This window comes from Lepus europaeus, chromosome 16 (assembly GCF_033115175.1).
Source record: "Lepus europaeus isolate LE1 chromosome 16, mLepTim1.pri, whole genome shotgun sequence".
Taxonomy (NCBI): Eukaryota; Metazoa; Chordata; class Mammalia; order Lagomorpha; family Leporidae; genus Lepus; species Lepus europaeus.
Genome location: NC_084842.1, coordinates 5027447 through 5053779, shown reverse-complemented (window position 1 = coordinate 5053779; position 26333 = coordinate 5027447). Strand labels below are relative to the sequence as shown.

The 26333-nt window shown below is 48.7% G+C and overlaps 1 protein-coding gene across 12 annotated transcripts in view; it reads left to right on the top strand.

Annotated features, from left to right (window-relative positions):
* The window catches only part of TACC1 (transforming acidic coiled-coil containing protein 1), a 106826-nt gene that overhangs the window by 14464 nt on the left and 66029 nt on the right, over positions 1-26333 (top strand). For 4 of the 12 annotated variants that reach the window (XM_062212764.1, XM_062212759.1, XM_062212761.1 and 1 more), the window contains exons 1-2: positions 24400-24661; positions 25561-25676. In XM_062212764.1, coding sequence (XP_062068748.1) covers positions 24501-24661; positions 25561-25676 — 277 coding nt within the window. In that variant the 5' untranslated portion in view covers positions 24400-24500. Of the gene's footprint in view, positions 1-24230; positions 24662-25560; positions 25677-26333 lie in introns of those variants that run through there. The other 8 variants (XM_062212765.1, XM_062212763.1, XM_062212760.1 and 5 more) reach the window with 4 other exon arrangements.

The following is a 26333-nucleotide window of genomic DNA, read 5'->3' as shown; positions in this document are numbered from 1 at the left end:
GTGTGTGATACTGAGAGTGTACAGGACGTGTGTATCTCTGTATGTGTGGAGGAGTGTGTGTGTGTGATGCTGGGAGTGTACAGGATGTGTGTATCTCTATGTGTGGAGGGGTGAGTGTGTGTGTGTGTGTGTGTGTGAGATGCTGGGAGTGTACAGGATGTGTGTATCTCTGTATGTGTAGAGGAGTGTGAGTGTATGTGTGTGTGTGACACTGGAAGTGTACAGGATGTGTGTGTCTTTGTATGTGTGGAGGGGTGGGTGTGTGTGTGTGATGCTGGGAGTGTACAGGATGTGTGTATCTCTGTATGTGTGGAGGGGTGTGTGTGTGTGTGATGCTGGGAGTGTACAGGATGTGTGTATCTCTGTATGTGTAGAGGAGTGTGAGTGTATGTGTGTGTGTGATGCTGGAAGTGTACAGGATGTGTGTATCTCTGTATGTGTGGAGGGGTGTGTGTGTGTGTGATGCTGGGAGTGTACAGGATGTGTGTATCTCTGTATGTGTAGAGGAGTGTGAGTGTATGTGTGTGTGTGACGCTGGAAGTGTACAGGATGTGTGTATCTCTGTATGTGTGGAGGGGTGTGTGTGTGTGTGTGTGATGCTGGGAGTGTACAGGATGTGTGTATCTTTGTATGTGTAGAGGAGTGTGAGTGTATGTGTGTGTGTGATGCTGGGAGTGTACAGGATGTGTGTATCTTTGTATGTGTGGAGGGGTGTGTGTGTGTGTGAGATGCTGGGAGTGTACAGGACGTGTGTATCTCTGTATGTGTGGAGGAGTGTGAGTGTGTGTGTGTGTGTGTGTGATGCTGGAAGTGTACAGGATGTGTGTATCTTTGTATGTGTGGAGGAGTGTGTGTGTGTGATGCTGGGAGTGTACAGGATGTGTGTATCTCTGTATGTGTGGAGGAGTGTGTGTGTGTGATGCTGGGAGTGTACAGGATTTGTGTATCTCTATGTGTGGAGGGGTGTGTGTGTGTGTGTGTGTGACGCTGGAAGTGTACAGGATGTGTGTATCTTTGTATGTGTGGAGGGGTGAGTGTGTGTGTGAGATGCTGGGAGTGTACAGGATGTGTGTATCTCTATGTGTGGAGGGGTGTGAGTGTGCGTGTGTGTGTGTGCGTGTGTGTGTAGCCTGAGTGCCCCTGTGCATGGGCCTGCACTGGCAGCCCTGACTTTCCCACAGGCCTCCTCACACAGAAGCGTCCAGACTGCGCTCCCCCTGCTGAGCCGCGGCGCCCCCATCGGAAGACCCAGCCTGACAGCTGGGAACCCAGGACTCTCAGGTTCCTTCCACTCAGCCGGCTTTCGACGCTGTGCGGCCGTGGGTCAGCCACTCCGGAAGCGGCAGCGTTGCTGTCTCCTGGGTGGCTTTGGGGGCTGTGGGTTTCATCCCCTGCCTCTGGCTCTGTCACCTCACAGCTCCTGGGTCTGCCCTCCCTCGTGGCCCCTCTCCCCACCCTCCATGGAAGCTGAGTCACACTGTTCCCTTTTTTGGGTATAGTGGAACATTCTCCCGCGTTCATCCCTCGGAGGCCCCTGCGACAGGGAAAAGGAATCGGTTCCTCGTGTTTGGCTGCTTGCAGCCTGCTTGTTTCGTGCGGTGGAGTTAGGCCAGAAGAGGTTCCCGAGGTGTGCCTCACCCATCTCAGAGCCATGATGTTTTTGAATGACTGACCTTCCTTAAGGTGTAGGTGGTAAGACAGAGTGATTCTGAATATTTCATCAGGGGAAGAAGTCAGCATCTAAATGGAGGAAAGAAAGAGGCCAGGACAAGGAGTCCACTCAGCCTCTGAGTGTTAGGGAAGTTCTTTCAATTTGGCCTCGATGGTGTTGGCGAGGGGATTCTGGGACTCTCTGGGGCAGCTTTTTGCCAAGCGGATGTGTCCGGAACCGTGGAATGAGGCAGAGGAACATTGCCACAGAATATCCGGGTCGCTGTTCCTGGCATCCGTTAGCCTGGGCAATCTGTCTGTCAGGGTAGGTCATTGCTGCATCTTAGGTAAAGGGACTTGTGAAAAAAGAGGCTGGTGACGAATGAAACTGCCCATCTTGTTGGCTAATTCCAGGGCGGGGTCACGTTTCTGCATGTACTGTCCCCTGGTATCAGGAAGAAACCTCACACCCTAGCATTCCTGCCAACACTCTGCGGTGACTGACGCCTGCCGCAGTGACCGACGCCTGCTGCTGCTGGCTGCGGCGCCAACCCTTCACCCGTCTCCCACACCAAGGATATGGGATGATTTTGGAACTGCCGAGGGCCTCAGATTTGCTGTAGGAAACAGGAGGGCGAGACAGCTGGGGGAGGTTGTCAGGAGGCATTAATGGGATGGATTTGAGTTTCCTGCCCTTCGCTGAGTGTGACTGAGGGAAGCAGATCAGGGGCACAAGGGGATGGAAGATGCTTAGTCAGGCCTGAGTCACTTTCCACCCGCTGCCTTGGGAGTAGGCGATGGAGCCAGGACGGCCAAACCACATGCACCCTGGAGCTGCAAAGACAGAACAGGAAATACCTCTTACAGCTGTAATTTGGCTCTGGAGCTTGGTGCTGGTGACGCTGTGGACTCGTGAGTTTTGTTGAGGTGATTCAGAGTATTGTGGAAACGAGAAAATAGTAAATGCTATGCAATCCATAAATGATGTTCCTCCCGCTTTGGGAAGGAACTGTTGAACTTGCTGCTGATCAAAAGGCTTTTTGTCCCTAGGGGGGATGTTGGAGACTTGTTTCCTGTATGGAGAATGAGGTGCAGGGGTGGGGAACGTTTGGCACTTGGGCTGTTATAAGGCCCGCAAAAAATCGCTTGGTCTGGCCCTACCAAGGCAACCGCAGGTGGGGCTCTAAATTCAAGAAATCTCCAGCAGGCTAATTTTTTAGTTGATCATTTTGTATGGCCTGTGAATGATGTTATACATATCCAAATGACCCTTGGCAGAAAAAAGTCCCCACGCCTGGAGATACTGTGACTTAAGGCTCTCCAGTGTACGTGGGCACCAGCAGGGCGTAGGGGACCTTGTCTGAATGTCAGAGGGCCAAGCCCCCCCGAGTTTCTGACTCAGCAGGGGAGGGCCTTGTTGGGGACTCTGCTGTGTTCCCTGGGGTCTGCTGCCAGGCCAGGGACCACACTGCAGTGACTGAAGGCACTGCATTCACAAAAACAGGGAGAAGGGAAGGAAGGCAGGGAGGGAGAGAGGAAGTCAGCCAATGGCTGGATAAACACATTCAGAGATGTTCAGACTTCATAAACAATCAATGTGTCCAAATACAACCAACAGTCACTGGCAAGCTGCCTATCTCTTCCATCCATGTGGCGAGGTTTTTAAAAGAGTGAGTGGACTGAGTATTGATTAAGGTTTAGTACACATGCTGACTCATACATTGTTGATTAAAAATGACAATTAGTGCCACCTTTCTGTGCACCAAAATATAAAATACCTTTGTTTTAACACTACAATCCTACCTCTAGGACTTTATGCTAAGACATTGCATGTAAGCATAGGGTTGGTCACCACAGTTTCGTTTCTCTGAGGAACAGTGCCCCTCCTTAGGGAGCAAGTTAGGCAGATTATATGTACAGACACACAAAGGCACGCCGTGCAGCTAAGGAGAGCAGAGCACTTGCAGGGGGGCGGGTCCCAGGGAGGGTCAGGGACATCTTGGCTGCGTGTTCTAGTTCTTTCTTCCTCTTCTGGGGAGCAGCACATTATAATGAGAACAGGAGGAGTCATGACTAAGCACTCACCTTGAGCAGAGGACAATATGTGTATGCAAGACTCAATATATGTAGAAGTATCATCTATATGTTTATCTGTCCACCCAACCACCCACCCATCATTCAACCTCCGTACCTATCTATCCACCTTTCTGTCTGTCTGTCTATCTATCTTTCATTCATCCTTCCAGCCACATAAGTATATGCTTGTGTGTAGGTAAGAGAGGGGTTTTTAAAATTTTGTCACCAATATTATTGAGCAAAAAAGTAAAAGATGGATATGATGCTTTTATGTTCACAGAGCTTATTTCTAGTAGCGAGAAACATAGTACAAAAATAGAAATAACTTGATTATAGAAGTTAAAAAGTACTTTGAAACAGATAAAAATTGGGTATATTGCTCACCAGCATTTTTAACAATGGCTGCTTATCAAAGGCAAAACTCTAAGTGAACTTTTGAACTTTTCTGCATTGTCAAAAATTCAGTTTCAGGAGCAGGTATTTTTCACAGTGGTTAAGATACCACCTGAGGAGCTGCCACCTGCTGCCCTCCCAAGTGGGCACTGATTCAATTCCAGGCTGCTCCGCTTCTGATCCAGCTCCCTGCTGATGCACCTGGAAAGCAATAAAAGATGACCCAAGTGTTTGGGCCCCTGCCACCCACATGGAAAAAGCTAAGAAGCTCCTGGCTCCTGGCTTCAGCCTGGCCCAGTCCTGGCTGTTGCAGCCATTTGGGGAGTGAACCAGCAGATGGAAGATCTCTCTTTCTGTCTCTCTCTGTAACTCTGACTTTCAAATATATGTATATATACATATGTGTGTGTGTTTGTGTGTGTGTATTTAAAGATACCACTTCAGATACCTGCATTCCATGTTGTAGTGCACGGATTCAAGTCCTGGCTCTGCTGCTGATGTGCACCCTGGGAGGCAGCAGATGATGGCCTATGTTGTTGGGTGCCTGACACCCACATGGGAGGCCTGTACTGAATTGCAGGCTCCTGGCTTCACCAGGCCCAGTCTGGGCCATTGCAGGCATTTGGGGAATGAGCCGGTGGATGCAAAGAAGATCTCTGTCTCTCTGCCTGTCAAATGAATAAGTCCATTAAAAAAAAAATCACTTTTCAAAGACAGTGATCCTGACTGTGGTGACTTGGCCTTGCTGACTTGCGCCTTTCCAACTTCTCCAACCTGAGAGCCTTGCTCCCCCTCTCCTGCCGCACTTTTGGGAGGGCAGGGGCTCCTTCCCCCAGTTCTCTGCCACTCCCACTTGTCTCCCCGGTGAACTCCTACTTATCCCTGAGATCTCAGCACATCTCCACGCCACAGCACCCTCCTTTGACCCCTGGACGCCTCCACTGGCCGCCCCTCTTCCCTTTCTCAAAGCCCCAATGACTCCTGTATTTCATACTGACCACTTATAAAGTTACATAATTTTTGTTTACTTACAAGACTCACTCATATGCAAACTCATGAGGGCAGGAACATAGTCTATTGTTGTTGGGTTTTATTTTTAGATTAATTAATTAATTAATTAATTGGAAAGGCAGAGTTACAGAGAGAGGGAGATATCTCCCATCTGCTGGTTCACTCCCCAAAGGCTGCAACAGCTTGGGCTGGGCCAGGCTGGGTGGCAGTGGCCTAAGCACTTGGACCATCTTACACTGCTTTCCTAGGCACATTAGCAGGGAGCTAAAGGGGAAGAGGAGCAGTGGAGACTCAAACCGGCACTCATATAGGATGTTGGCATCACAGGCCCTGGCTCAACCCTCTGCACCACGACACTGGCCCCTCACAGTGTTTTGTTCAACCAAGTGTTTAGCAAAGGCTAGCAGAGCTTGAGCTTGGTCACTGGTAAAATTTGTGTAATGAATGAATGATATTTGTATTGTTTTGCCTTAAACAAAGGCTTTTAAAATGAAACACATTATTTGTATACAAAAGAATTTTTATTTTTTAAAAATATTTATTTATTTGAAAGAATTACAGAGAGGGAGAGAGAGAGAGAGAGAGAGAGAGAGAGAGAGAGAGAGAGAGAGGTCTTCCATCAGCTGGCTCACTCCCCAAACGGCAGCAACAGCCAGGACTGGGCCAGACCGAAGCCAGGAGCCAGGAGCTTCATCCAGGTCTCTCATGTGGATGTAGGGGCCCAAGCACTTGGGCCGTCCTCTGCTGCTTTCTTAGGCACATTAGTAGGGAGCTGGATTAGAAATGGAGCAGCCGGGAAGCGAACTGTCACCTATCTGGGATGCCAGCACTGCAGACGGTGGCTTAACCCATTGCACCACAGTGCTGGCCCCGAATTCTTTGCTTTATAAAGTATGTCACATTTTAAAACAAAGGTGAATTTGAGAAAGAAGTTGTATCCCTGTTACACATACCAAGTTTGCAAATCTTTGGGGTGGGGAGAAAGTGTAGATTCAGACCTTCCCCCAGAGATTTGAGTCCTAGTAGTACAAACTTTGGTGCTGTCACACTCAGGCCAGACTTAATGCCTTTTTTTAAAGATGTATTTATTTATTTGAAAGGCAGAGAGTTACAGAGAGAGAGAGAGAGAGAGAGAGAGAGAGAGAATCTTCCATCTGCTGGTTCGCTTCCCAAATAGGGAGGATCCAGGTGCTTCTTCAGGGTCTCCCATGTGGTTGCAGATGCCCAAGGACTTGGGCCATCTTCTGCTGCTCTCCCAGGCAATAGCAGAGAGTTGGATCAGAAGTGGAGCAGCCATAACTCAAACCACTGCCCATATTGGATACCAGCACTGCAGGCGGCGGGTTTACCCCCTACACTTCAGTGCTGCTTTCCCCCCCACCCCAGCCCTTTTAAGATTTGTTTATTTACTTGAAAAGCAGATTGACAAAGGGCAAGGAAGAGACACAGAGTTGCTTATGGGAGTTCTATAAGATACATAACAAAATGACTTGAGTAATTACAAGTCTATAGAAAAACAATTTCTAAAAGAGTGTTCTATGGGTAGGTGCTAGAAATAATCTCCAACACCAGTTAGTGTTAAAGCCAAAGAACAACAGTGATTAATTTCTTTGTTGCATGTAGGTCAGGCAGTATTTTACCCTTAGAATCGGGGAAGTGCTCATCTATTATGTAATATTTGCAATCTTAAGAAATCATATTATTTCAAGGAGATCTCCCCAGAGAAGATAATATCTGTCTTGCAATATCCAATTGCATTCTACCTGGAGGACTTAGCCTCTGTGGGCCCTAAGTGTCTTCCCCCTTTCAGCTTGTTAGTCCATACCTGTCATCCTAGGGATGCAACTGTCTAATTTCCAGAAAGTCAGAACTGCAGCTCAGAGCTGTACTGCAGAGGGAGGGTTGAGCTCAGCCCTGTTTCTAGGATCATTAGAGCCTGATCCACATGGCAGGCTCGAGCCTCATGGATGGGGAATTTTCTGTCCCCAGGAAAACAACACCGCTGAGATACAAGATGAATTTCAGAATGGATCTTAATATAATCCTGCTCACAATGATGTAGAATGAATTTTTTAAAAAGATTTATTTGTTTGTTTGAAAGGCAGAGTTACAGAAAGGCAGAGAGAGAGAGAGAGAGAGAGAGAGAGAGAGAGAGAGAGGTCTTCCATCTGCTGGTTCACTCCCCAGATGGCCGCAAAGGCCAGAGCTGTGCCAATGTGAAGCCAGGACCCAGGAGCTTTTTCTGGGTCTCCAACGTGGGTGCAGGAGCCCAAGAACTTGGGCCATCTTCCACTGCTTTCCCAGGCCATAGATCAGAAGAGGAGCAGCCGGGACTAAAACTTGTGCCCATTTGGGATGCCGGCACTGCAGGTGGTGTCTTTACTCACTATGCCACAGCACTGGCCCTAGAATGAAATTTAAGGTGGGTTCTTTTTGCACCTCCATCTAAAGGCACTTAGGTGTTGAAATGCCCCAAAGGAGACTTATGGTTGGGGGAGATGTAGATGCCATTAACAAAGAGATCCAGTGTTCAGCATAACCTAGGTTCTTTTTTTAATTTTTTTAAAGATTTATTTGAAATGCAGAGTTACACAGAAAGAAAGAGATCTATTTGCTGGTTCTCTCTTCAAATGGCTGCCAACAGCAGTAGCTGGGCCGAAGCCAGGACCAGGAACTCCATCCAGGTCTCTCTCATGAGTGACAGGGACCTGAGCACTTGTACCATCACCCGCTGCCTTCCAGGTGCATCAGTAGGAAGCTGGGTCAGAAGCAGGTCCACTGGGATGTGGGCATGCCTCAGACATGGGATCCTAGGGCTGTGGCCCTGTCTCTCTTGTTGCTGAGTCTGGTTCTCATCCACATCACAGAGGTGGGCTCACCATCAGCCAAGAGGACGCAAGACAAGCAGTTTTCTTTTTAAAGGCTTTGCCCCTACGTGTGCCCACATCCCACAGGTGAGAACCGAGGCCAGGCAGAGATGGGACACGTGGGCTCTAGCTGGGTGGTTCTGTGCCCAGCAAAATCTCAGGGGCTTCTTTGATCAGAATAAGGAAATAATGGATGGAAAGGGTGGGGGTGGGGTTAGACTCGACCATAGCGATCTTGTGGAAATTCAAAAGGCCAAGGCGTATAATGCTGAAGAAGCATTATGGGTTTTTTTTCTTTTCTATCTTAATAATTAAAAGCATGTGTGTGTATGGTGTATGTGTGTGGTGCTGTGTGTGTGTGTTTATAACTGGTGCAGAAGGAATACAACCCTGAGTTCTGTTTCACAATCTGGGTAGGAGATATTGTTTGACAATTTTATCAAGTTTCTCAGAGTTAACATTTTTCATTTCCTCTAAGAAGACAGAGGAGGTCATTGTAGGCCTCTCCCTCAATAAATCAATATTTTCACTTCCCAAATTGAAGCCTGCTGGACCACTCTCAAGCCACAAGGGTCTCTTTTGCCCTCTGGGAAGAGCTGAATTGACCATAAAGCTAAAATGGCTTAAAGTTCAGACCCTACACTTGCTCCAGCTCCTCCTCTTCATCTTCCTCCTCCTCCTCTTCCTTGTTTTTTTTAAAGATTTGCTTATTTATTTGAAAGTCAGAGAACCTGGCGCTGTGGTGTAGCAGGTAAAGCCGCTGGCTTCAGTGCTGGCATCCCATATGGGCACCGCTATGAGTCCTGCCTGCTCCACTTCCCATCCAGCTCTCTGCTATGGCCTGGGAAAGCAGTAGAAGATGGCCCAAGTCCTTGGGTCCCTGCACCCGCGTGGGAGAACCGGAAGAAGATCCTGGCTTCAGATCTGCACAACTCTGACCGTTGTGGCCATTTAGGGAGTGAACCAGCAGATAGAAGATCTCTCTGCTCTCTCTCTCTCTCTCTGCCTATCTATAACTCTGCCTTTCAAATAAATAAATCCTAAAAAAAGAAAGAAAGAAAGAAAGAAAGAGTTACAGCAGGAGAGGGAGGGGGTGGGAGAGAGAGATCTTCCATCCACTAGTTCACTCCCAAGATGGCCTTAACAGCCTGGGCTGACCCAAGCCAAAGGCAGGAACCTGGAGCTTCTTCAAGGTCTTCCACATGGGTGGCAGAGGCCTAAGCACTTGGGCCATCTTCTGCTGCTTTTCTCAGGCCATTAGCTGGGAGCTGGATCTGAAGTGGGGCACCCATATGGAATGCTGGCATCACAGGTGGTGGCTTGATCAGCTATGCCACAGTACAGGCCCCTGTCCTCAACTCCTTTCTTAGGCTCTGGCTCATTGTGCTCATGAGGTCCTGTGGCATTTTTCCTTAAAGAGCTCCCCAAACTTTTTTTTAAGATTTGTTTATTTATTCGAAAGTCAGAGTTTCACAGAAAGAGAAGGAGAGGCAGAGAGTCTTCCATCATCCTCTGGTTCACTCCCCACCTGGCCTCAACGGATGGAAGCCAGGAGCCAGGAGCTTCTTCCAGGTCTCCCACGTGGGTGCAGGGGCCCAAGGACTTGGGCCATCTTCTACTGCTTTCCCAGGCCATAGCAGAGAGCTGGATGGGAAGTGGAGCAGCCGGGTCTCAAACCAGCACCCATATGGAATGCCAGTGCTTCAGGCCAGGGCATTAACCCACTGGACCACAGCGCCGGCCCCTCTTTTATTTCTTTCTTTCTCTCTTTTTTTAAAGATTTACTTATTTATTTATTTGAAAGGCAGGGTTACAGAGAGGCAGAGGCAGAGAGACAGAGAAAGGAAGTCTTCCATCCACTGGTCACTCCCCAAATGCCCGCAACGGCCAGAGCTGGGCTGATTTAAAGCCAGGAGCCAGGAACGTCTTCTGGGTCTCCCACGCGCGTGCAGGGGCCCAAGCACTTGATCCATCTTCTACTGCTTTCCCAGGCCATAGCAGAGAGCTGGATAGGAAGTGGAGCAGCCGGGACTCAAACCAACACCCACATGGGATGCTGGCATGGCAGGTAGTGGCTTTACCGGCTATACCACAGCACTGGCACCCCCCACTTCCAAACTCTTAAGTGTCCTGCTTTATAAAATTTTGCCTTGGCAACCTATTCCAGAGGCCTGGCCATAGTTTCTACTTTTCCTAGCTGGGAAGAAACTCCCTCTAGTCCAGATCCATTTACCAACATGGTTTCTCAAGAAGAGACCATCCGAGAGGTAAGAATTGCAAAGAGAGAGCACCCCCAGAGAGATGGTCACATGAACCCCTGCATATTTCCCACATACAGTGTGCTTTCTATGCTCTGGCCTAGTTGTATGTGTCTGTGAGGGCTGTCGTAGCCCTAGAAGTCCCTGGCAAAATCTCCTTGTGTATAGCTCGCTGGCTGTACAGACAAATGCCTCCTTGTACCGAGCTCTGCATGTGCTGGTCACCAGCCACTTAGATTAGGCCCATAGACTGCCTGATGCCACTGGCTGGCCCTGGGCCTCCAGGACAGAGCACACCCTGACAGAGATGGTGAGCTTTGTTACACCTGCTCTCCTCCCTTCTCCACCCACCGGGTGCCCTCAAAGGTGGCTTCGTACTCAAAAGCACTTTTAAAAGTTCATGGAAGATTGGAATCAACAGGCAAGTTGATCTTGGTGCCAAAGATGAGGCCTTACTAATGGACTGGTGAGGATGGAATATGCTACTGGGAGGATCACTGAGCACCACGGCCAGGGTCAGATACGCAGAGACCCGGCAAGTATAAGGTGTGTCATAATAGGCGTTTCCCATGAACTGTTTGAAGTCCCCTTGTATTAATCTCTGGCAGGTCAGGGTTCCCCGTGAAAGAGCTCCTTTGACTAAAACTTCCTCATAACTGAAGAATTTTCTATTAATAAGTTACACGTTCAGATTTCAAAATTAAAGTACTAAAACACTGTTCCTGGCATGGAGCCTTAGTGTACATGGATAAGAAGAGGAGAAATTTGTTCAAATCCATGAATGTACTGCATGGCTTTTTTTCTTTAAGATTTATTTATTTGAAAGGTAGAGTGACAGAGAGGGAAAGACAGACAAAGAGATCTTCAATGTGCTGGTTCACTCCCCAAATGGCCTCTTTGGCCCTAACTGGGCCAGGCTGAAGCCGGGAGCCTGGAATTCCATCTGGCCCTCTCACGTGGGTAGCAGGGGTCCAAGTACTTGGGTCATCATCCTCTGCTTTCCCAGATGAGTTAGCAGGGAACTGGATCAGAAGTGGAACTGCCAAGACTTGAACCAGTGCTCCAATATAGGATGCTGGCATGGCAAGCAGTGGCTTAGACTGCTGCATCATAACACTGGCCCCACTGCATGACATTTTGGTCAATGATAGACTGGGTATAACTGGTGGTCTTGTAAGATTATATTGCTGGGGCCAGCACTGTGGCGTCAGAGGGTTAAGCCTTTGCCCAGGACACTGGCATCCCATATAGGTGCTGGTTCAAGTCCTGGCTGCTCCGTTTCCTATCCAGATCCCTGCTAAAGTGGCTGGGGAAGCAGTAGAAGATGGCCCAAGTGAAACCGTTTTTCTTACAAATATTTCTGAAATGAATAAGCTGTGTGGGTTCTTGCCACGTATTCAGAGAAGAATTCTGAATACTGGCTCAAACAGACCAGGCAGCATGGTAAGTTTTAAGCTTTTTATTTAGTGAGAGAAATGCATAGAGGAGTGAAGGCTTTAAGGGAGAACGAAAAAAATCTGGAAATTAAGTTGGGGTCCATACTGAGCGGAGAGCAGGCCAAGAGCCCCATGCAGCTTAGCATGAGTAGCGAAGCAAAGGTGAAGAAGAGAGCGCCGGCGACCTGAAGGCCATGCACCCCAAAGGCAAAGAGCAACAAGGGCAATAAGGGCGAGGAAGAAAAAAGGCAGGGCCCACCATGTTCCAGGCCTTTTATCCACTTCCAAAGAGGAGTGGTTATGTGGCCTGATTGGCAGGTGGGCATACAGGTGGGGTCTGGCAGAGGGATGAGATCACACAGGGGTGTGGTGAAGGCTTGGTCTTCCAGCTCACGAATCGAAGTTTATCCTATCTGCCTGCCTACATCACAAGTGCTTGGTCCCCTGTACCCATACAGGCAACCCAGAAGAAGCTCTTGGCTCCTGGCTTCAGACTGGCCCAGCTCCAGCTGTTGCAGCCATTTGGGGAAGTGAACCAGTCGATGGAAGACTTCTCACTCTCTCTGCCTCTGCCTCTCTCTCTCCCTGTAACTCCACCTTTCAAATCTTTTTTTAAAAGATTTATTTATTTATTTTTATTTGAAAGTCAGAGTTACACAGAGAGAGGAGAGGCAGAGACAGAGAGAGAGAGAGACAGAGAGAGAGAGAGGTCTTCCATCCGCTGGTTTACTCCCCAGTTGGCTGCAACGGCCAGAGCTGCACTGATCCGAAGCCAGGAGCCAGAAACTTCCTGCAGGTCTCCCATGTGGGTGCAGGGGCCCAAGGACTATTGCTTTCCCAGGCCATGGGAAGTGGAGCAGCTGGGACTAGAACTGGTGCCCATATGGGATGCCGGCGCTTTAAGCCAGGGTGTTAACCCGCTGCGCCACAACGCCGACCCCATAAATAAATCTTAAAAACAGACCATATTGCCAAGTGACATTGTAGCCACCTTGCAAATGACACAATCACCTAAGCATGCCTGTTCTTAGGTTGTATCCACGGTGATGCAGGACTGGAAAGAGAGAGAATCTCTTACCCACTGCTTCGTTCCCCCAAATGCCTGCAGTAGCCAGGGCTGGGCTGAGGCCACAGCCAGGATCTGGGAACTCAATCCAGATCTCCCACATGGTGGCAGGAATTGAATTAGGTGGCCCATCACCATGGCCTACCAGGATCTGCATTAGGAACCTGGAGTGAGCGGCGAGAGCTGGATACTGAACCCAAGTCCTCTGCTGCGGATTGCAAGTGTCATAACTGCTAGGCTGCATGCCTGCTCCCAGAAGCTTTAATATTTTCTGTAGCCAATTCTGCCATCTTTATTTCCATGTGATTCCATCAGTTCCAAGTTGGACAGCCATCCTTTCTTTAGCGCTTTGACAGATTCTGTTGCTTTTAGATTGTTTCCTCTCCCTGGTTTGATTTTTATTATTTAGCCATCTAACCCATCTGGAATTTATCTTGGTATATGCTTTGAAGTAAGTGTTTAACTTGATCTTTCTTCCCATTGGAAGCTAATTAGTCTCCAACTATTTCTTAAATTATCTTCCATCCCCCTCGATTCTGTAACATCTTTATCATGTAATAAATTCCTGACTCTGATAGGTTCTTTTTCTGGGCTTTTGATTTTGTTTACAGAACAAGGAGCTGCCTGTTTCCGTATAAATGTGTCTTAATATCTTGTGGAACTAATTCCCTTCTTAACTCTTGGTTGTTGGTTAAAAAAATTTTTTTTAAGGCTGGCACCATGGCTCAATAGGCTAATCCTCTGCCTGCGGAGGATTCTTTATTTGAAAGGCAAAGTTACACAGAGAGAGGGAGAGATCTTCAATCTGCTGGTTCACTTCCAAGTGGCTGCAACAGCCAGGGCTGGGCCAGGCCAAAGCCAGGCACTAGGAACTTCATCCTGTCTCCCTGTGGGTGGCACAGGCCCCAGATTTTTTAAAAATCTAAATATTAACATATCACTCATTTTTATCACTATTAAATCTAAACTAGGGGCCAGCGTTGTGGCATAGTGGGTCAAGCACCTGACACTGGCATCCACATGGGTGCCTGTTCAAATCCCAGCTGCTCCACTTCTGATCCAGCTCCCTGTTAATGCACCTGGGAAAGCAGCAGAAGATGGCCCAAGTACTTGGGCCCCTGCCACCCATGGGGAGACCAAGATGAAGATCCTGGCTGCTGACTTTGATCTGGCCCAGCCTTGGCTTTTGTGACAAGGGAGTGAACCAGCAGATGGGAGATCTTTTTCTGTCTCTTTCTCTTTGTCTCTCCCTTCCTCTTTCTCTGTAACTTTGCCTTTCAAATAAATAATCTTTAAAAAAATTTTAATGCACCCAAAAAAGATAATTTTCCCTCTGTGCTTTGAACTGTAACAAAAAGAATAATAAAAGGACATATTTCCTTCAATCTTCACACACTATGTCATTATTAGCACCAAAGTAGCTGAGGAGATAAAAACTGGAATTTATGGGAGGCCACGTCTCAGCTTGTAGAGTTTGCTCCTTAGTTTCCCATCTTCTTATCTCTTTGGAACATAGGGAGACTGTTGTTCAGAAAACACTGTTTTGACATTACGTTACTGTAAGAAATCCCTCCAGATCCCCAGGGTGAGGCCCAAGGTGGGGGAGGTGGCCCGCTGTTTTGGAAGCTTTTGGTGGTTTTACTCTTGCTTCTGGGTGGATTCTTCACCCACATCCTCCTGCTAGTGAAGCTTAGCTGCGCTTTGCGACCCTGTTTCCTGTCTGTCACCTTCTCATTTTTTCTGGGGGCAGTGCTTCCTAAACCCACAATGGGGACGTGTGACCTTGTGAAAGCTCCCATGTGTGTTTATGAGGACAGCGGTGGAATATTTGCTATCAGGGTGATCTCAGAAAGTCCGGCTGAATGACTGGTGTCCTAGTCTTTGAGGATAAACTGTGGGATTTGGGCACAGGAGATGGAATACAAGGGATACGAAAATTCTCTTCCAGTTTCCTAAATCCCTTCAGCCTCTTTATAAAACCCAAGCCTCAGGTTCTATCCTCCCCCAAACAGGTAAGCGAAATCAAGCAGACATTTCAAATCGGAACAGCGCTGCTTGTTAGAAACTGGAATTCAGCAACAACTTAGGGGAGGTTTGGGGCGTTTCGCTTCTTGAGACTCTGTGTACCAAGCTCTCCACCTTCTCCAGGCCTAATCTGCTCAAAAGGAATCTGAGTTCAACCAAAGGACAGAAAATGTGCCGAGTCAGTCAGAAGGATCCCACAAAGTGATCTTCCTGTTTGACAGGCTCTGTATGGGCAGGAGTGTAGTTTAGCAGGAAGGACCGCATGCCCCCACCTGGAGTAGCTGATTCTACAGGTAAAGATAGCTCCCTTCTTCCAGTGGACGTTTGTGTTCGTGTTTGGTTTGTTTGTTTTCAGCTTCGGATTTGTGGTAATTGGGGGAAGGAATTTGGGATAATGTTGGGGTTCTTTTCCTCATTTAGAATAAACAGACTGACTGAGCTGTGTTTATGTATTCTAGACTCAACAACTGCTTCTTGAATGCTCCTACAGCCCACAGAAGAGAACTAAAGTGAACTTTCTTATAAAGTAAAAAAATACACATTCACAGTATTCCATGGGAACAAGGGAGGACCTCATAGGACTGGCTTTTCAATAATAATGGTTTAGTAGCAGGGGTAAGGGAACTTTTTTTTTCTGCCAAGGGCCATTTGGATATTTATTTCACTTGGGAGCCATACGAAATTATCAACTTAAAAATTAGCCCGCTGGGGTTGGCATTGTGGTGCAGTGGGTCAAGTTGCTGCCTGTAACGTCAGCATCCTATATGGGCACTGGTTCCAGTCCCTGCTGCTCCACTTCCTATCCAGCTACCTGCTAATGTGTCTGGAAAAGCAGCGGAAGATGGTCCAAGAGTTTGGAACCCTGCCACCCATGCAGGAGACCTGGATGGAGTTCTAGGCTTATGGCTTCAGCCTGGCCCAGCTCTAGCTGTTGTGGCCGTTTGAGGAGTGAACCAGTGTGTGGAATCTCTCTCTCTCTCTCTCTCTCTCTCTCTCTCTCCCCTTTCTCTTGTAACTCTGCCCTTCAAATAAATAATTTAAAAAAAAAATTTGCTTGAGACTGGTGCCATGGTGAGGTGGGTAAAGCCACCGCCTGCAGTGCCTGCTTCCCATATGGGCGCCAGTTCAAGATCTGGCTGCTCCACTCCCAATCCAGCTCTCTGCTGTGGCCTGGGAAACAGTAAAAGATGGCCCAAGTGGTTAGGCTCCTGCACTCACGTGAGAGACCTAGAAGAAGCTCCTGGCTCCTGGCTTTGGATAGACCCAGTTCTGGCCTTTGCAGCCATTTGGGGATTGAACCAGTGGATGGAAGATGTCTTTCTCTCTTCCTCTGCTTCTCTGTAACTCTGCCTTTCAAATAGATCAATAGATCTTTAAAAAGAAATTGTCTGTTATAGATTTAAGGAATTTTGAATCCTATCTGTAGTTGCCTTGGCAAGACCAGACCAAATGATTTCGTGGACTTCATAGCACCCCTGTTTAGTGTAAACATCATTAGTATGTTTTATTCCTAGGGTCTCTGAAAGCTGACGTGGTAGAACTCTACCTCATGGCATTTCTGCTAATGGTTGATCTGTGACCTGCAAGGAATGCCATACTTCAGGGAATCACACTTTACTTACATGATACAGAATCAACTATATCCGAAGGTGGATGTGACAAGGGTTGCTCACCAGAGCATGAGCAGGCCCCAGGGCGGGCAGCTTGGCCCAGTTGGGTTTTTGTTTGTTCAGATTTATTTATTTGAAAGTTGGTGGTGGAAGGGAGAGATTTTCCACTCAGGGTTCACTCCCCAAATGGCTGCAATGGTCTGGGCCAAGCCAAAGCCAGGACCCTAGAACTCTATCTGGGTCTCCCACGTGGGTGGCAGGGACCCACATACTTGTGTCATCTTCCACTGCCTTCCAGGTATTTTAGCAAGGAAAGTGGATCAGCAGTGGAACAGCCAGCACTCAGTCAGCACTCCAATACGGGATGCTGGCACTGCAAGTAGTGACTTAACCCCCTATAGCAACATACCTGCCACTTGACCCAGTCTTTTTTTTTTTTTGACAGGCAGAGTTAGAGAGAAAGAGAGAAAGGTCTTCCTTTTCCGTTGGTTCACCCCCCAAAATGGCTGCTATGGCCGGGACGCTGAGGCCAGCATACCACGCTGATCTGAAGCCAGGAGCCAGGTGCTACCTCCTGGTCTCCCATGTGGGTGCAGGGCCCAAGCACTTGAGCCATCCTCCACTGCACTCCCGGGCCACAGCAGAAAGCTGGACTGGAAGAGGAGCAACCAAGACAGAATCCGGCGCCCCAACCAGGACTAGAACCTGAGGTGCTGGCGCCGCAGGCGGAGGATTAGCCAAGTGAGCCACAACACTGGCCTCGACCCAGTCTTTAATGGAAACAATCCACATCCCAGTTAATCTTCCTTGAGTCCTGAAAGAGTATTAACTGTGGTTATAAGTCTAACTTTCCTCTTTTAAAAAATTAGAAGGGAGCTTCTCTTTACAGTATAATCTTATGTAAATGCATTGTCCAAATTTCCTGATTTGGGTGTGTTTGGATAATAGAAGCAGCATTGTAGTTCTACAGGTGTTTGCTTATGGGCAGCAGGTGGAAGATAATTAAGATAACATCTGATCTTGCAAGGTGAAGACTGCCGTGTTAACATACCTGAATGTTGTCAGAGGCTGTGATGGGCAATTGTCTTGTGTGGACATCAGCATGTTCTTGGCTGCTTAGACTGCGATAGGGCAGAGAAGTGGCTGGTGGCAATGGCAGCTTCATTGCCATTGCTAGGCGTGACTGTGTAACCTGTACCAAATAAGAAGGAAGTCAGGACAGCAGCAGCAGCAAACTGAGGGGAGTGGTCCAGCTGATGCCATCGTAAGCCACAGTGTGGCTGGGAGTGTGTTCTGCCTCCTTTCAGTCGGATGCAGAGTAAATAGTGATGAAAACAGGGGGGTTTTGGTTCTGGGTTCCAGTCTGGCGCTAGTTACTTGTGTGACTTCGGACAGGCAACTTGCCCTTTCTGCATTTGTTTCCTTATCACCAGCTGCTCTGCCTACCTGAGACAATGATTGCAAGGATCAGATGGAACTACTTGAAATGTTTAAAGGGCTATATTGGTATAAGGTACTATTATCACATCTCAGAGACCTGCACTTAAATATTCCAGGATTCAAAAAGCTAAGGATAGGTGGTGTTTATCTCGTTGAGTCGGGGAGAGAACGTTCACTCATCATGGGGTTGATAGGACAACCACATCCAGGGAATTCCCAGCACGTCTTAGAGAACTCATCCAGTCAGTGCATAGGATGGCTCTCCAAAAGCAGAGAAGGGGAGTGGGAGATGGTCTGTGGAGGTTCCACTGAGGCACCTACTTGCCATGTAGGTTCCAATTTCGGATGGGCCTGTGTGTTTCCCAAGAGCTTTGGAGCTGCCTGGAAGTTTTGGTTGCATCATCAATCTGGCCTTCCATCCTAGTTGAATTATATGTGTATTTTGCTCAGCATTTCTTGGATTGTTAGAAAATATAGCTGAGTGGCATGGGTTTCCCTACCCGCCTGACCTTTCTGCTTTCTCAGCAGTTTCTTGACCTCTGTGGTCCCCCAGTGTCCCCCCAGGGATGTCCCATAATCCTTCTTCATTTCATCCACTCCCTCAACTCCATGTCATACACAGATGCCTTTTCATTTCACTGGCTGTGAGAAACTCAGTTTTCTGAGCAGGAGGGATTTTCTTTTCCTTCCATTGTGTTAGTGTTCACGTTACACTTGGATTGCCTGCAGCGTTCATACTTATTGAGCAAGCGGAGGCAAAGACAAGGACACTAATTCCAATTCTGCTTCTACCTTTGTGAGGGCAACTCTCTTCATTAGGCAGTTTAGGGCAGGGAAATACCAGTTTCATAAGGCCCCTCCCCCCCAGTCTCAACACCTTCCATCCCAGCTGCCAATGTGTTACCAGAATGATCTTTCTTTTATTAAAAATTTTAACTTATTTTCATTTCATTTGAAGGGCAGACAAGGAGAGACAGACATATCTTCCATCCACTGGTTCACTTCCCAAATTTCTGCAACAGCTAGGACTGGGAAAGGCCGAGGCCAGGAGTCAGAAACTCATTCTGGGTCTCTCATATGGGTGGCAAGAACTTAAATGCTTGAGGCATCACCTGTTTCCTTTCCAGGGTATGTACTAGAAAGAATAGAGGAGCTGGAGCTGTGACTTAAATCCAGACATTCCAATATGTGACATGAGCTTCCCAAAGCAGGGTCTTAATCTCTGTGCCAAATGTCCAGCCCCTAAAATGATCCTTCTTTTTTTTTTTTTTTTTTTTTTTTTTTGACAGGTAGATTTATAAACAGTGAGAGAGAGACAGAGAGAAAGGTCTTCCTTCCGTTGGTTCACTCCCCAAATGGCCCTTTCGGCCGGCGCTGTGCCAATCCGAAGCCAGGAGCCAGGTGCTTCTTCCTGGTCTCCCATGCGGGTGCAAGAGCCCAAACCATCCTCCACTGCCTTCCCTGGCCACAGCAGAGAGCTAGACTGGAAGAGGAGCAACCGGGAATAGAACCCAGCGCCCATATGGGATGCCAGCACCACAGGCGGAGGATTAGCCAAGTGAGCCACAGTGCTGGCCCCAGAATGATCCTTCTAAATGGAAATTTTGCTTGCTTCAAAGCCTGATGCTTCCTACTTGCCTATCCAAGCTCTGTCTGCAAAACAGAATCACAGATGGCTTTTGTTTGTCCTGCAACAATTAAAGTTAGTAAAAGCAATTATAATATTGGAAAATTTCTTTAAAAAACAGGATTTTGGTTTTGCATGAAGATTGCTAAGGTGACTCTGGGCAGCAGGAACTGGATAGGGCAGTTGCTGTCCAGGTAACACAGATGTCACCCAGGCCCCTTCATTCCCTTTCAGTAGCTGAGAGGCCATTTGTGTTTGCTCTCTCTACTACAGAATCAAGTTCTAACTCTTGTACAGGTATATGGAATCATTTACAATTTGGCCCCATCTTGCCTCTGTCCCCCTCCCTCTGCTGTATTCCCACAGTAACGATGCTGCTAAAGAGGTAGTCACTTGCCTTGTTAATGAAAACTTTTTTTTTAAATTAAGAACATTTTTTAAAAATGTTTATTTATTTGAGAGAGAGACAGAGAGACAGAGAGAGAGAGAGAGATATCTTCTGTTCATTGGTTCATTCCCCAAATGCCCAGAATAGTCAGGGTTGGGCCAGGCCAAAGGCAGAAGAGACTAAACTCCATCTGGGTCTCCTTCATGGGTAGCAGGGACTCAAGTACTTGAGCCATCACCTGCTGCCCTCCAGGGTGTGCATTAACAGGAAGCTGGGTTGAAGCAGAGCAGCCAGGACTCCAATGTGGAATGTGGGTATCTGCACCACAACAGCGTCCCCAGAAAACAGTTTCTTAGCACTTATTAAATAAGGACAACTTCACTTAAGAAGGGTCTATCGCAATAGGTTTTGCAGCAACTGAAAGAGAGATCTGGCTCAATTCTGAATACAACAAGGACAAGCAGGGACTGATCAGCCCAGGGTCAGAGGAAACACCAGGGATAAAGAAGGATTCTGACTAACCCAACTGGACAGGATTCTTGCAGAATGTGGGCCATGGTGATGAAGATGTCAAAGGTGGGGGAATTCTCACTAGACTGACCCTCGAGATTATTAATAAAACTAGACCCCACCAGGAAGGACCCAAGCCCAGGGCTGAAGCTCAGAGGGCTTATGGGGCCTGACCAGAGTTAGGTCAAAGAGAGAGTCTTCCTCAGCCCCTTTGAGCTTGTTTACTTTTTGTTTTAATCTTTTATTTATGTTTTACAAAAGGACCCACTTTGCCAACCTAGCTAGAGGTATGAGCCTGGCCTGGCCACCATTTGTGGAGTGTTTCAAGGGAGTTACATTTTAGATTTTCTTTTTTTTTTTAAACTTTTATTAAAGGTATATGCATATGTATTTTTAAGCTCCTTTTTTAAAAAAGATTTATTTATTTATTCAAAAGTCAGAGTTACACAGAGAGAGGAGAGGCAGAGAGAGAGAGAGGGGGGGGTCTTCCATCTGATGGTTCACTCTCCAACTGGCCACAATGGCCACAGCTGTGCCGATCCAAAGCCAGGAGCCAGGAGCTTCCTCCGGGTCTCCCATGCAGGTGCAGGGGCCCAAGGACTTGGGCCATCTTCTATTGTTTTCCCAGGCCATAGCAGAGCGCTGGATTGGAAGAGGGGCAGCTGGGGTTTGAACTGGTGCCCAAAAGGGATGCTGGCGCTTCAGGCCAGGGCGTTAACCCACTATGCCACAGCACTGGCCCCACATTTTAGATTTTCATGGAGTGTTGATCCCAAACTCCTTGGCAGGTCAAGAAGCAGGGGAAGGAAAGAACAGATTTGAGTTTAAGGTCATTTCCAAAACAAATACATTGTGCTTGATTACTTGGTTATGTATTTGCAGACATTCTCCTCAATAAAATGCAGGTGGTAGCAACAAAATTAGTCTACCTTGGTAGAATATGTGTTGTCAAACATTGCTCATTGTTTTCCCAGAAGTACAGGAAAATTGATGTATGAGCTTCATTTCTATACTGCTAGGAAATAAAATCATTTTAGGCTATGGAATAGTAACTTCATTGCTATTCACGCTAAGTCCATGAATTTGCACACAGGTGATTTTCAGAGACCTAGGCATTTGCCTCTTTGGGTTTAAGAAGTTGCTGCATAGAGCAGACATTTGGTCCAGTGGGGAGGGCTCCACTTGAGATACCCACATCCGGAATTACATTGCCTGGTCGAGTCCGAGCTCTGCTCCTAATTCCATCATTCTGCTAATGCGAACCCTTGGAGGCAGCAGATGATGGCTTAAATACTTGGGACCTTCTCACCACCATGGGTGACCCAGATTGAGTTCCTGACTCCTGGCTTTGGCCTGACCCAGCTCTTGCTGTTGTGGACATTTGGGGAGTGAACCAGTAGATGGAAGATCTCTCTCTTTCAAATAAAATAAATTTTAAAAATAGTATTTCAGGCTTTATCTTACTGGGGCATTACTGGTCCTGGTTTCTACTCTCTGCTGATTTAGAATTTGATTTTCCCAGAAGTCACACTTGAATTTGTCCCACTAGCCAAAAATACAAGCAATATTTGTAAACAGCAATATTTATTTTTTACACATTTATTGCACAACTAAGTGTATGCCCCGTCCTAATCTCTGGGGAAACACAAATGTATCATTCCTGCCCTTTAGAAGCTTATGGTCCAGAAGTAGGACAGATATGTAAGTAAAAATGTTATGTGCAGTGGGCTAAGGGCCGAGTGACATTCTTACATTCGGCCTGAGACAGTCCTGGTATAACTATTGTTAACTGCCTGTTGTCCTGGTATGACCATCAACAGTGCTCCCTTCCACTAACCAAACCTTCTAAACGCCAAGGTCACAGTCTCTATGAAGGACTGGGGTACAGAAATGACAGAAAGGAGGGAGACACTTGGGCTAGATGAGGTAGCCAAGGACCGAGAACTTGGAGTGGGGTTGGGGGGAGAGAATGTTTCTGGGAATGGGCGGAACTCTGCAGGAAAAGGTATTATTGTTCGGGAAGCAGCAATTTGTTGGTTCAAGCTAGGCATTGTTTCCCAAATTTACCTTGAAATGATTTCCCAGGACCTTTGGTCAAACAGATTCGGAGATCCTACTGGCAATTTTTTAAGAAGTGCTCCCCCACCAGATGCTTCCTGGGCATATTCAAGGTTCAGAGCCAATCCTTCACTGATTGTGGCTAGGAAACCAAACAGACATGAACAGAGAGGTACAGGAAGGGCAATATTAGAGCACAGGTCACAGGTCAGCCAGGCAAGGGGAGCCCAGGTACGAAAACCCTCAGATGTAAAAACCAGCTGGGAGCCCTTCACCCAGTAGACCTATAAAAATGGGGTGTGCAGTCATTATAGCAGGGGTGCGGAGGAGTGAAAATACTTGAGAACTATTGAGCAGGAAGAATGGACAGGACCTAGGGTATGCCAGTTACTGATTCACACGGCGTAATAATATTTCCAGGCAGTGGAACATGTGTCAAATCCAGGAACATGGGGGACCACGAATCTGGAAGTTTACTTGGTTAGCAAAAACCTACAAGCAGCCAGATAATGTAGTATGTTTCATGTGAGCCCAAGAAAAGGACTGCAGCCTACTAGTTAATGTTCTTGGCAGTCCCTAGAACATTCGTGAGGGCTGTGTTTATCTTTGGGCAGAAATTGGAATGAATTCCAAAGCATTCCCAAACTCTCGCCTTTTCTTCCTTTTTTCTAAGACTTCAGGCAACCGCGGGCCTTTCCATCAGGACAAGACTACCTGCCAAGCCCTGTATTATTTTTGCTTATGTTTTTGTTATCCAATATGTAAGACAGACATGACTCGGCCGTATTGCAAATTTCAGTGTGGCCTTCCCCCAAATTTCGGAGATGGCTCTCTCCAGGGACATCTGCAGTCACCCCAGATTCAGGAAAGCGATAAAACGGTGCCTACAACAAACACCTTATCCAGGTAGGAGGGCGACTGGCTCACTTGGAAGAGGATAGACGGCCGGCTCTGAGCACACCCTCCAAATGGAAAACGAAGGAAGTCTGCTCTCCCGTTGCCTTCCAACACGGAGATGTTTTATTTTGAAGGCTGCCATCCGTCCTCAGGCCTGCTTGGCTTCAAACTACCGAAGCAGCAGTCAGCCAGCAACGGAAGCTTTGGAAGTTATCAGAAGGAAGCCTCAGCTAGGAGATCGGGCTGATTTCACAGGGTCATTTAGCAGCCCTTCGGCGACTCCACGCCTGCGGGCAGGCGGGCGGGCGGCATCTTAAGTTCCAACCCCGGGCTGACGGATGTCCACACCCGGGGAGTGACAGGGATGGAGACGACCAGGCTGAACTCGTCCACGCCGTCAGTGTCAGGGAAGGGAAAGCCGCCATCCGCCGCCGCCTTTTATTTTTCTTCAGGAGGGGTCTAACTTCTGTGCGGTACCATATCGCCATTAAGTCCCAGTAGCCACCCAGAAACATAAAAAGGGAAGGCGGAAGAGCGCAGCGCTCACGGACTCGGAAAAGGGATCTCCAAGTGGTTCCGGACCAGGCCCGAGCAGCTCTGGGGGCGCCGGGGTCGTCCGCCCGCCGGCCGCAGGCGCCCGCCGGGAAGCCCCCGGCCCGCAGTCGGGGCGCAACCAGCGCGGCGCCGCGGCGGGGGGGATCCGGCCGACGCGCCGCAGACTTCAAAGGCCCGGCGCCGCCGCCGCCGCCCCCGCCCGCGCGTGCGAGTAGTACGGTCCGAGGGGGCGGCTCCTGGGGCGCGGCTCCCGCGGCAGCTGATGCGCGCCCGGCCGGCTGAGGGGCGGGCGCCTGAGACCCCCGGAGACCTCGAGCCGCCGGGCGCCGCGGGCCGGGGCCCTGAGGAGGCCACCCCCTCACGAGAGACACCTTCACGGGCGGACGAGCCCGGCGCGGAGGGCGCCGCGGCCGCAGCCGTGGGGGGACGAGGACGAAGAGGAAGCGGGCAGGCTGCCGGCAGGGAGGAAGCGCTCCACCCGGGCCCCGACGGCGCTCGTTTAACCACATCCGCGCCTCGGCTGGAAGCGCTCACAGCCGCCTGTCACCGGTTCCCTCCATTTTGAAAGGGAAAGAAGGCTCTCCCCCCATCCTCCTACTACCCGTAGGAACCGGAGCCGGAGGAGCCGCGCTCATGGCGTTCAGCCCTTGGCAGATCCTGTCCCCCGTGCAGTGGGCGAAGTGGACGTGGTCCGCGGTGCGCGGCGGGGGCGCCGGCGAGGACGAGGCCGGAGGGCCCGAGGGCGACCCCGAGGAGGAGGACTCGCAAGCCGAGACCAAATCCTTGAGTTTCAGGCAAGTACACAGCATCCCCGCCGAGACGCACCCGTGCCGCTGCTGCCTCCATCCGCGCCTCATTCCCGCCTGCCTGTGTGTGGTCGCCCACCCGCGGTAACCGTGTCTGTGGCGATGCTGCCTCTCTGCCCGTGCCCGGCTCCCGCGGCGCGATCGAAAGTTCGGGATGTTCTGTCTCCGCCTGTATTCTCTTTCCCCCTCCGTTTCGCTGTGAGCGAAATCTGCAGTCTCTCCGCATCGGCGTTCGCCTCGGTCACTTTCTCTCTGAGCTTCGATGTCCCGGCCCCCCACCCCCCATCCCCCGAGACACGCACAGGTCACCCCGGCTGGAATTTAGAGCCCTCCCCGTGGGGAAGAAGGCGCCCCCCGGGCCCCCTACATGCGAGCTGTGTGTGGAAAGGTCGCGCGATGACAGGCCCCTGGCAGCTGGGAGACATGGTGGGCTCCGCTGAGCTGTCACCGAGTGATTGCAAAAGGCAGGTGACAGCCTTCTTAGCCCAGGGAGTTCCACACAGGTAGAGAGGTCGGCCGAGGAATCAAGGCATGGCTACCATCGGCTTAATCTGGGAGCGGGAGTGATATGGATTTTTACGCCTCTGGGAAGGGGCTCTTGTGAGAAAGGGAATCGGTTGAAAAGCTCCTTTTTCGGGTGTCAGGGAAAGAGGACCTCACAGATGCGTGGCGCTCGAGACAAGCTCCATGGGGGAGGCCAGAGCGAGAAACCCAAGGAGGGCACTGCCGAAAACCCGCAGCGGCCTCCCGCAGGCCCATCTGTGCTGAGGATCAGCTGGCTCTAAAGTTAGACATGCCGGACGTTAGCCTTTGTGGAGAGGTGGCTTTTTAAAGGGTGTCGGAAATACCGTTGAAAGTGGTAATTCCTCATTTTTCCCCCTTGGCAGCTCGGATTCTGAAGGTAATTTTGAGACCCCTGAAGCCGAAACGCCAATCAAATCGCCCCTCAAGGAGTCCTGTGATTCATCATCAGAATTGGCAGGACCTGGGGCCAGAACCCAAGGTAAAACAAAACTTTGATTTTTTTTTTTTCTGCCTCTTGTGTTTTACATTTTTGAAAAAAATGTAAATGAAGGAAGGAAAGAAGTGTTGACTTCAGACCTTTTGTGAGGGTGTGGATTGTCTCCTTACTCAGATAGAGCTGTTTCTCAGCTCCTGGCTTGATTGTAAAAGGTTTTCATTTTTGTTTCTTTTAAGGAATGTGGCGATCAGAGGTTTTCTTTGAGTAGAGTAGGTGCATTTGCAATACATTATCATTAATGACGGTTTTTTGGACCTTTTCCTCAAACCCTAAACAGTAAAAACGTCTGTGTCATGCAGTGGTGAAGTTAGGTTTAAGATCTGGCTTTACCAACTGCTCAGACAAAACCGCTTTCTACTGGGGTGTGGCTAGAGACCAAAATTATAGGTAAGAGTTCGTTTTCATAAAAATCTTGTGAGGCTGTTTCAAAATGGCTTACCTTTCCCTTTTCCACAGAGGGACAGTGGTCAGCCCCTTCAGCCTACCTGGAAAATCTGACGTGTACTCTCTCATGACCCCCTCAGAACCCTTCATCTACAACAGTTTCCGCTGTCCCATTTAATGAGTAGGAACCTTTTTTGGCTACCCAGGCAGTTTTGTGTAAAATTTCACCTGACCTGATAGAATTCGTTCATTCAG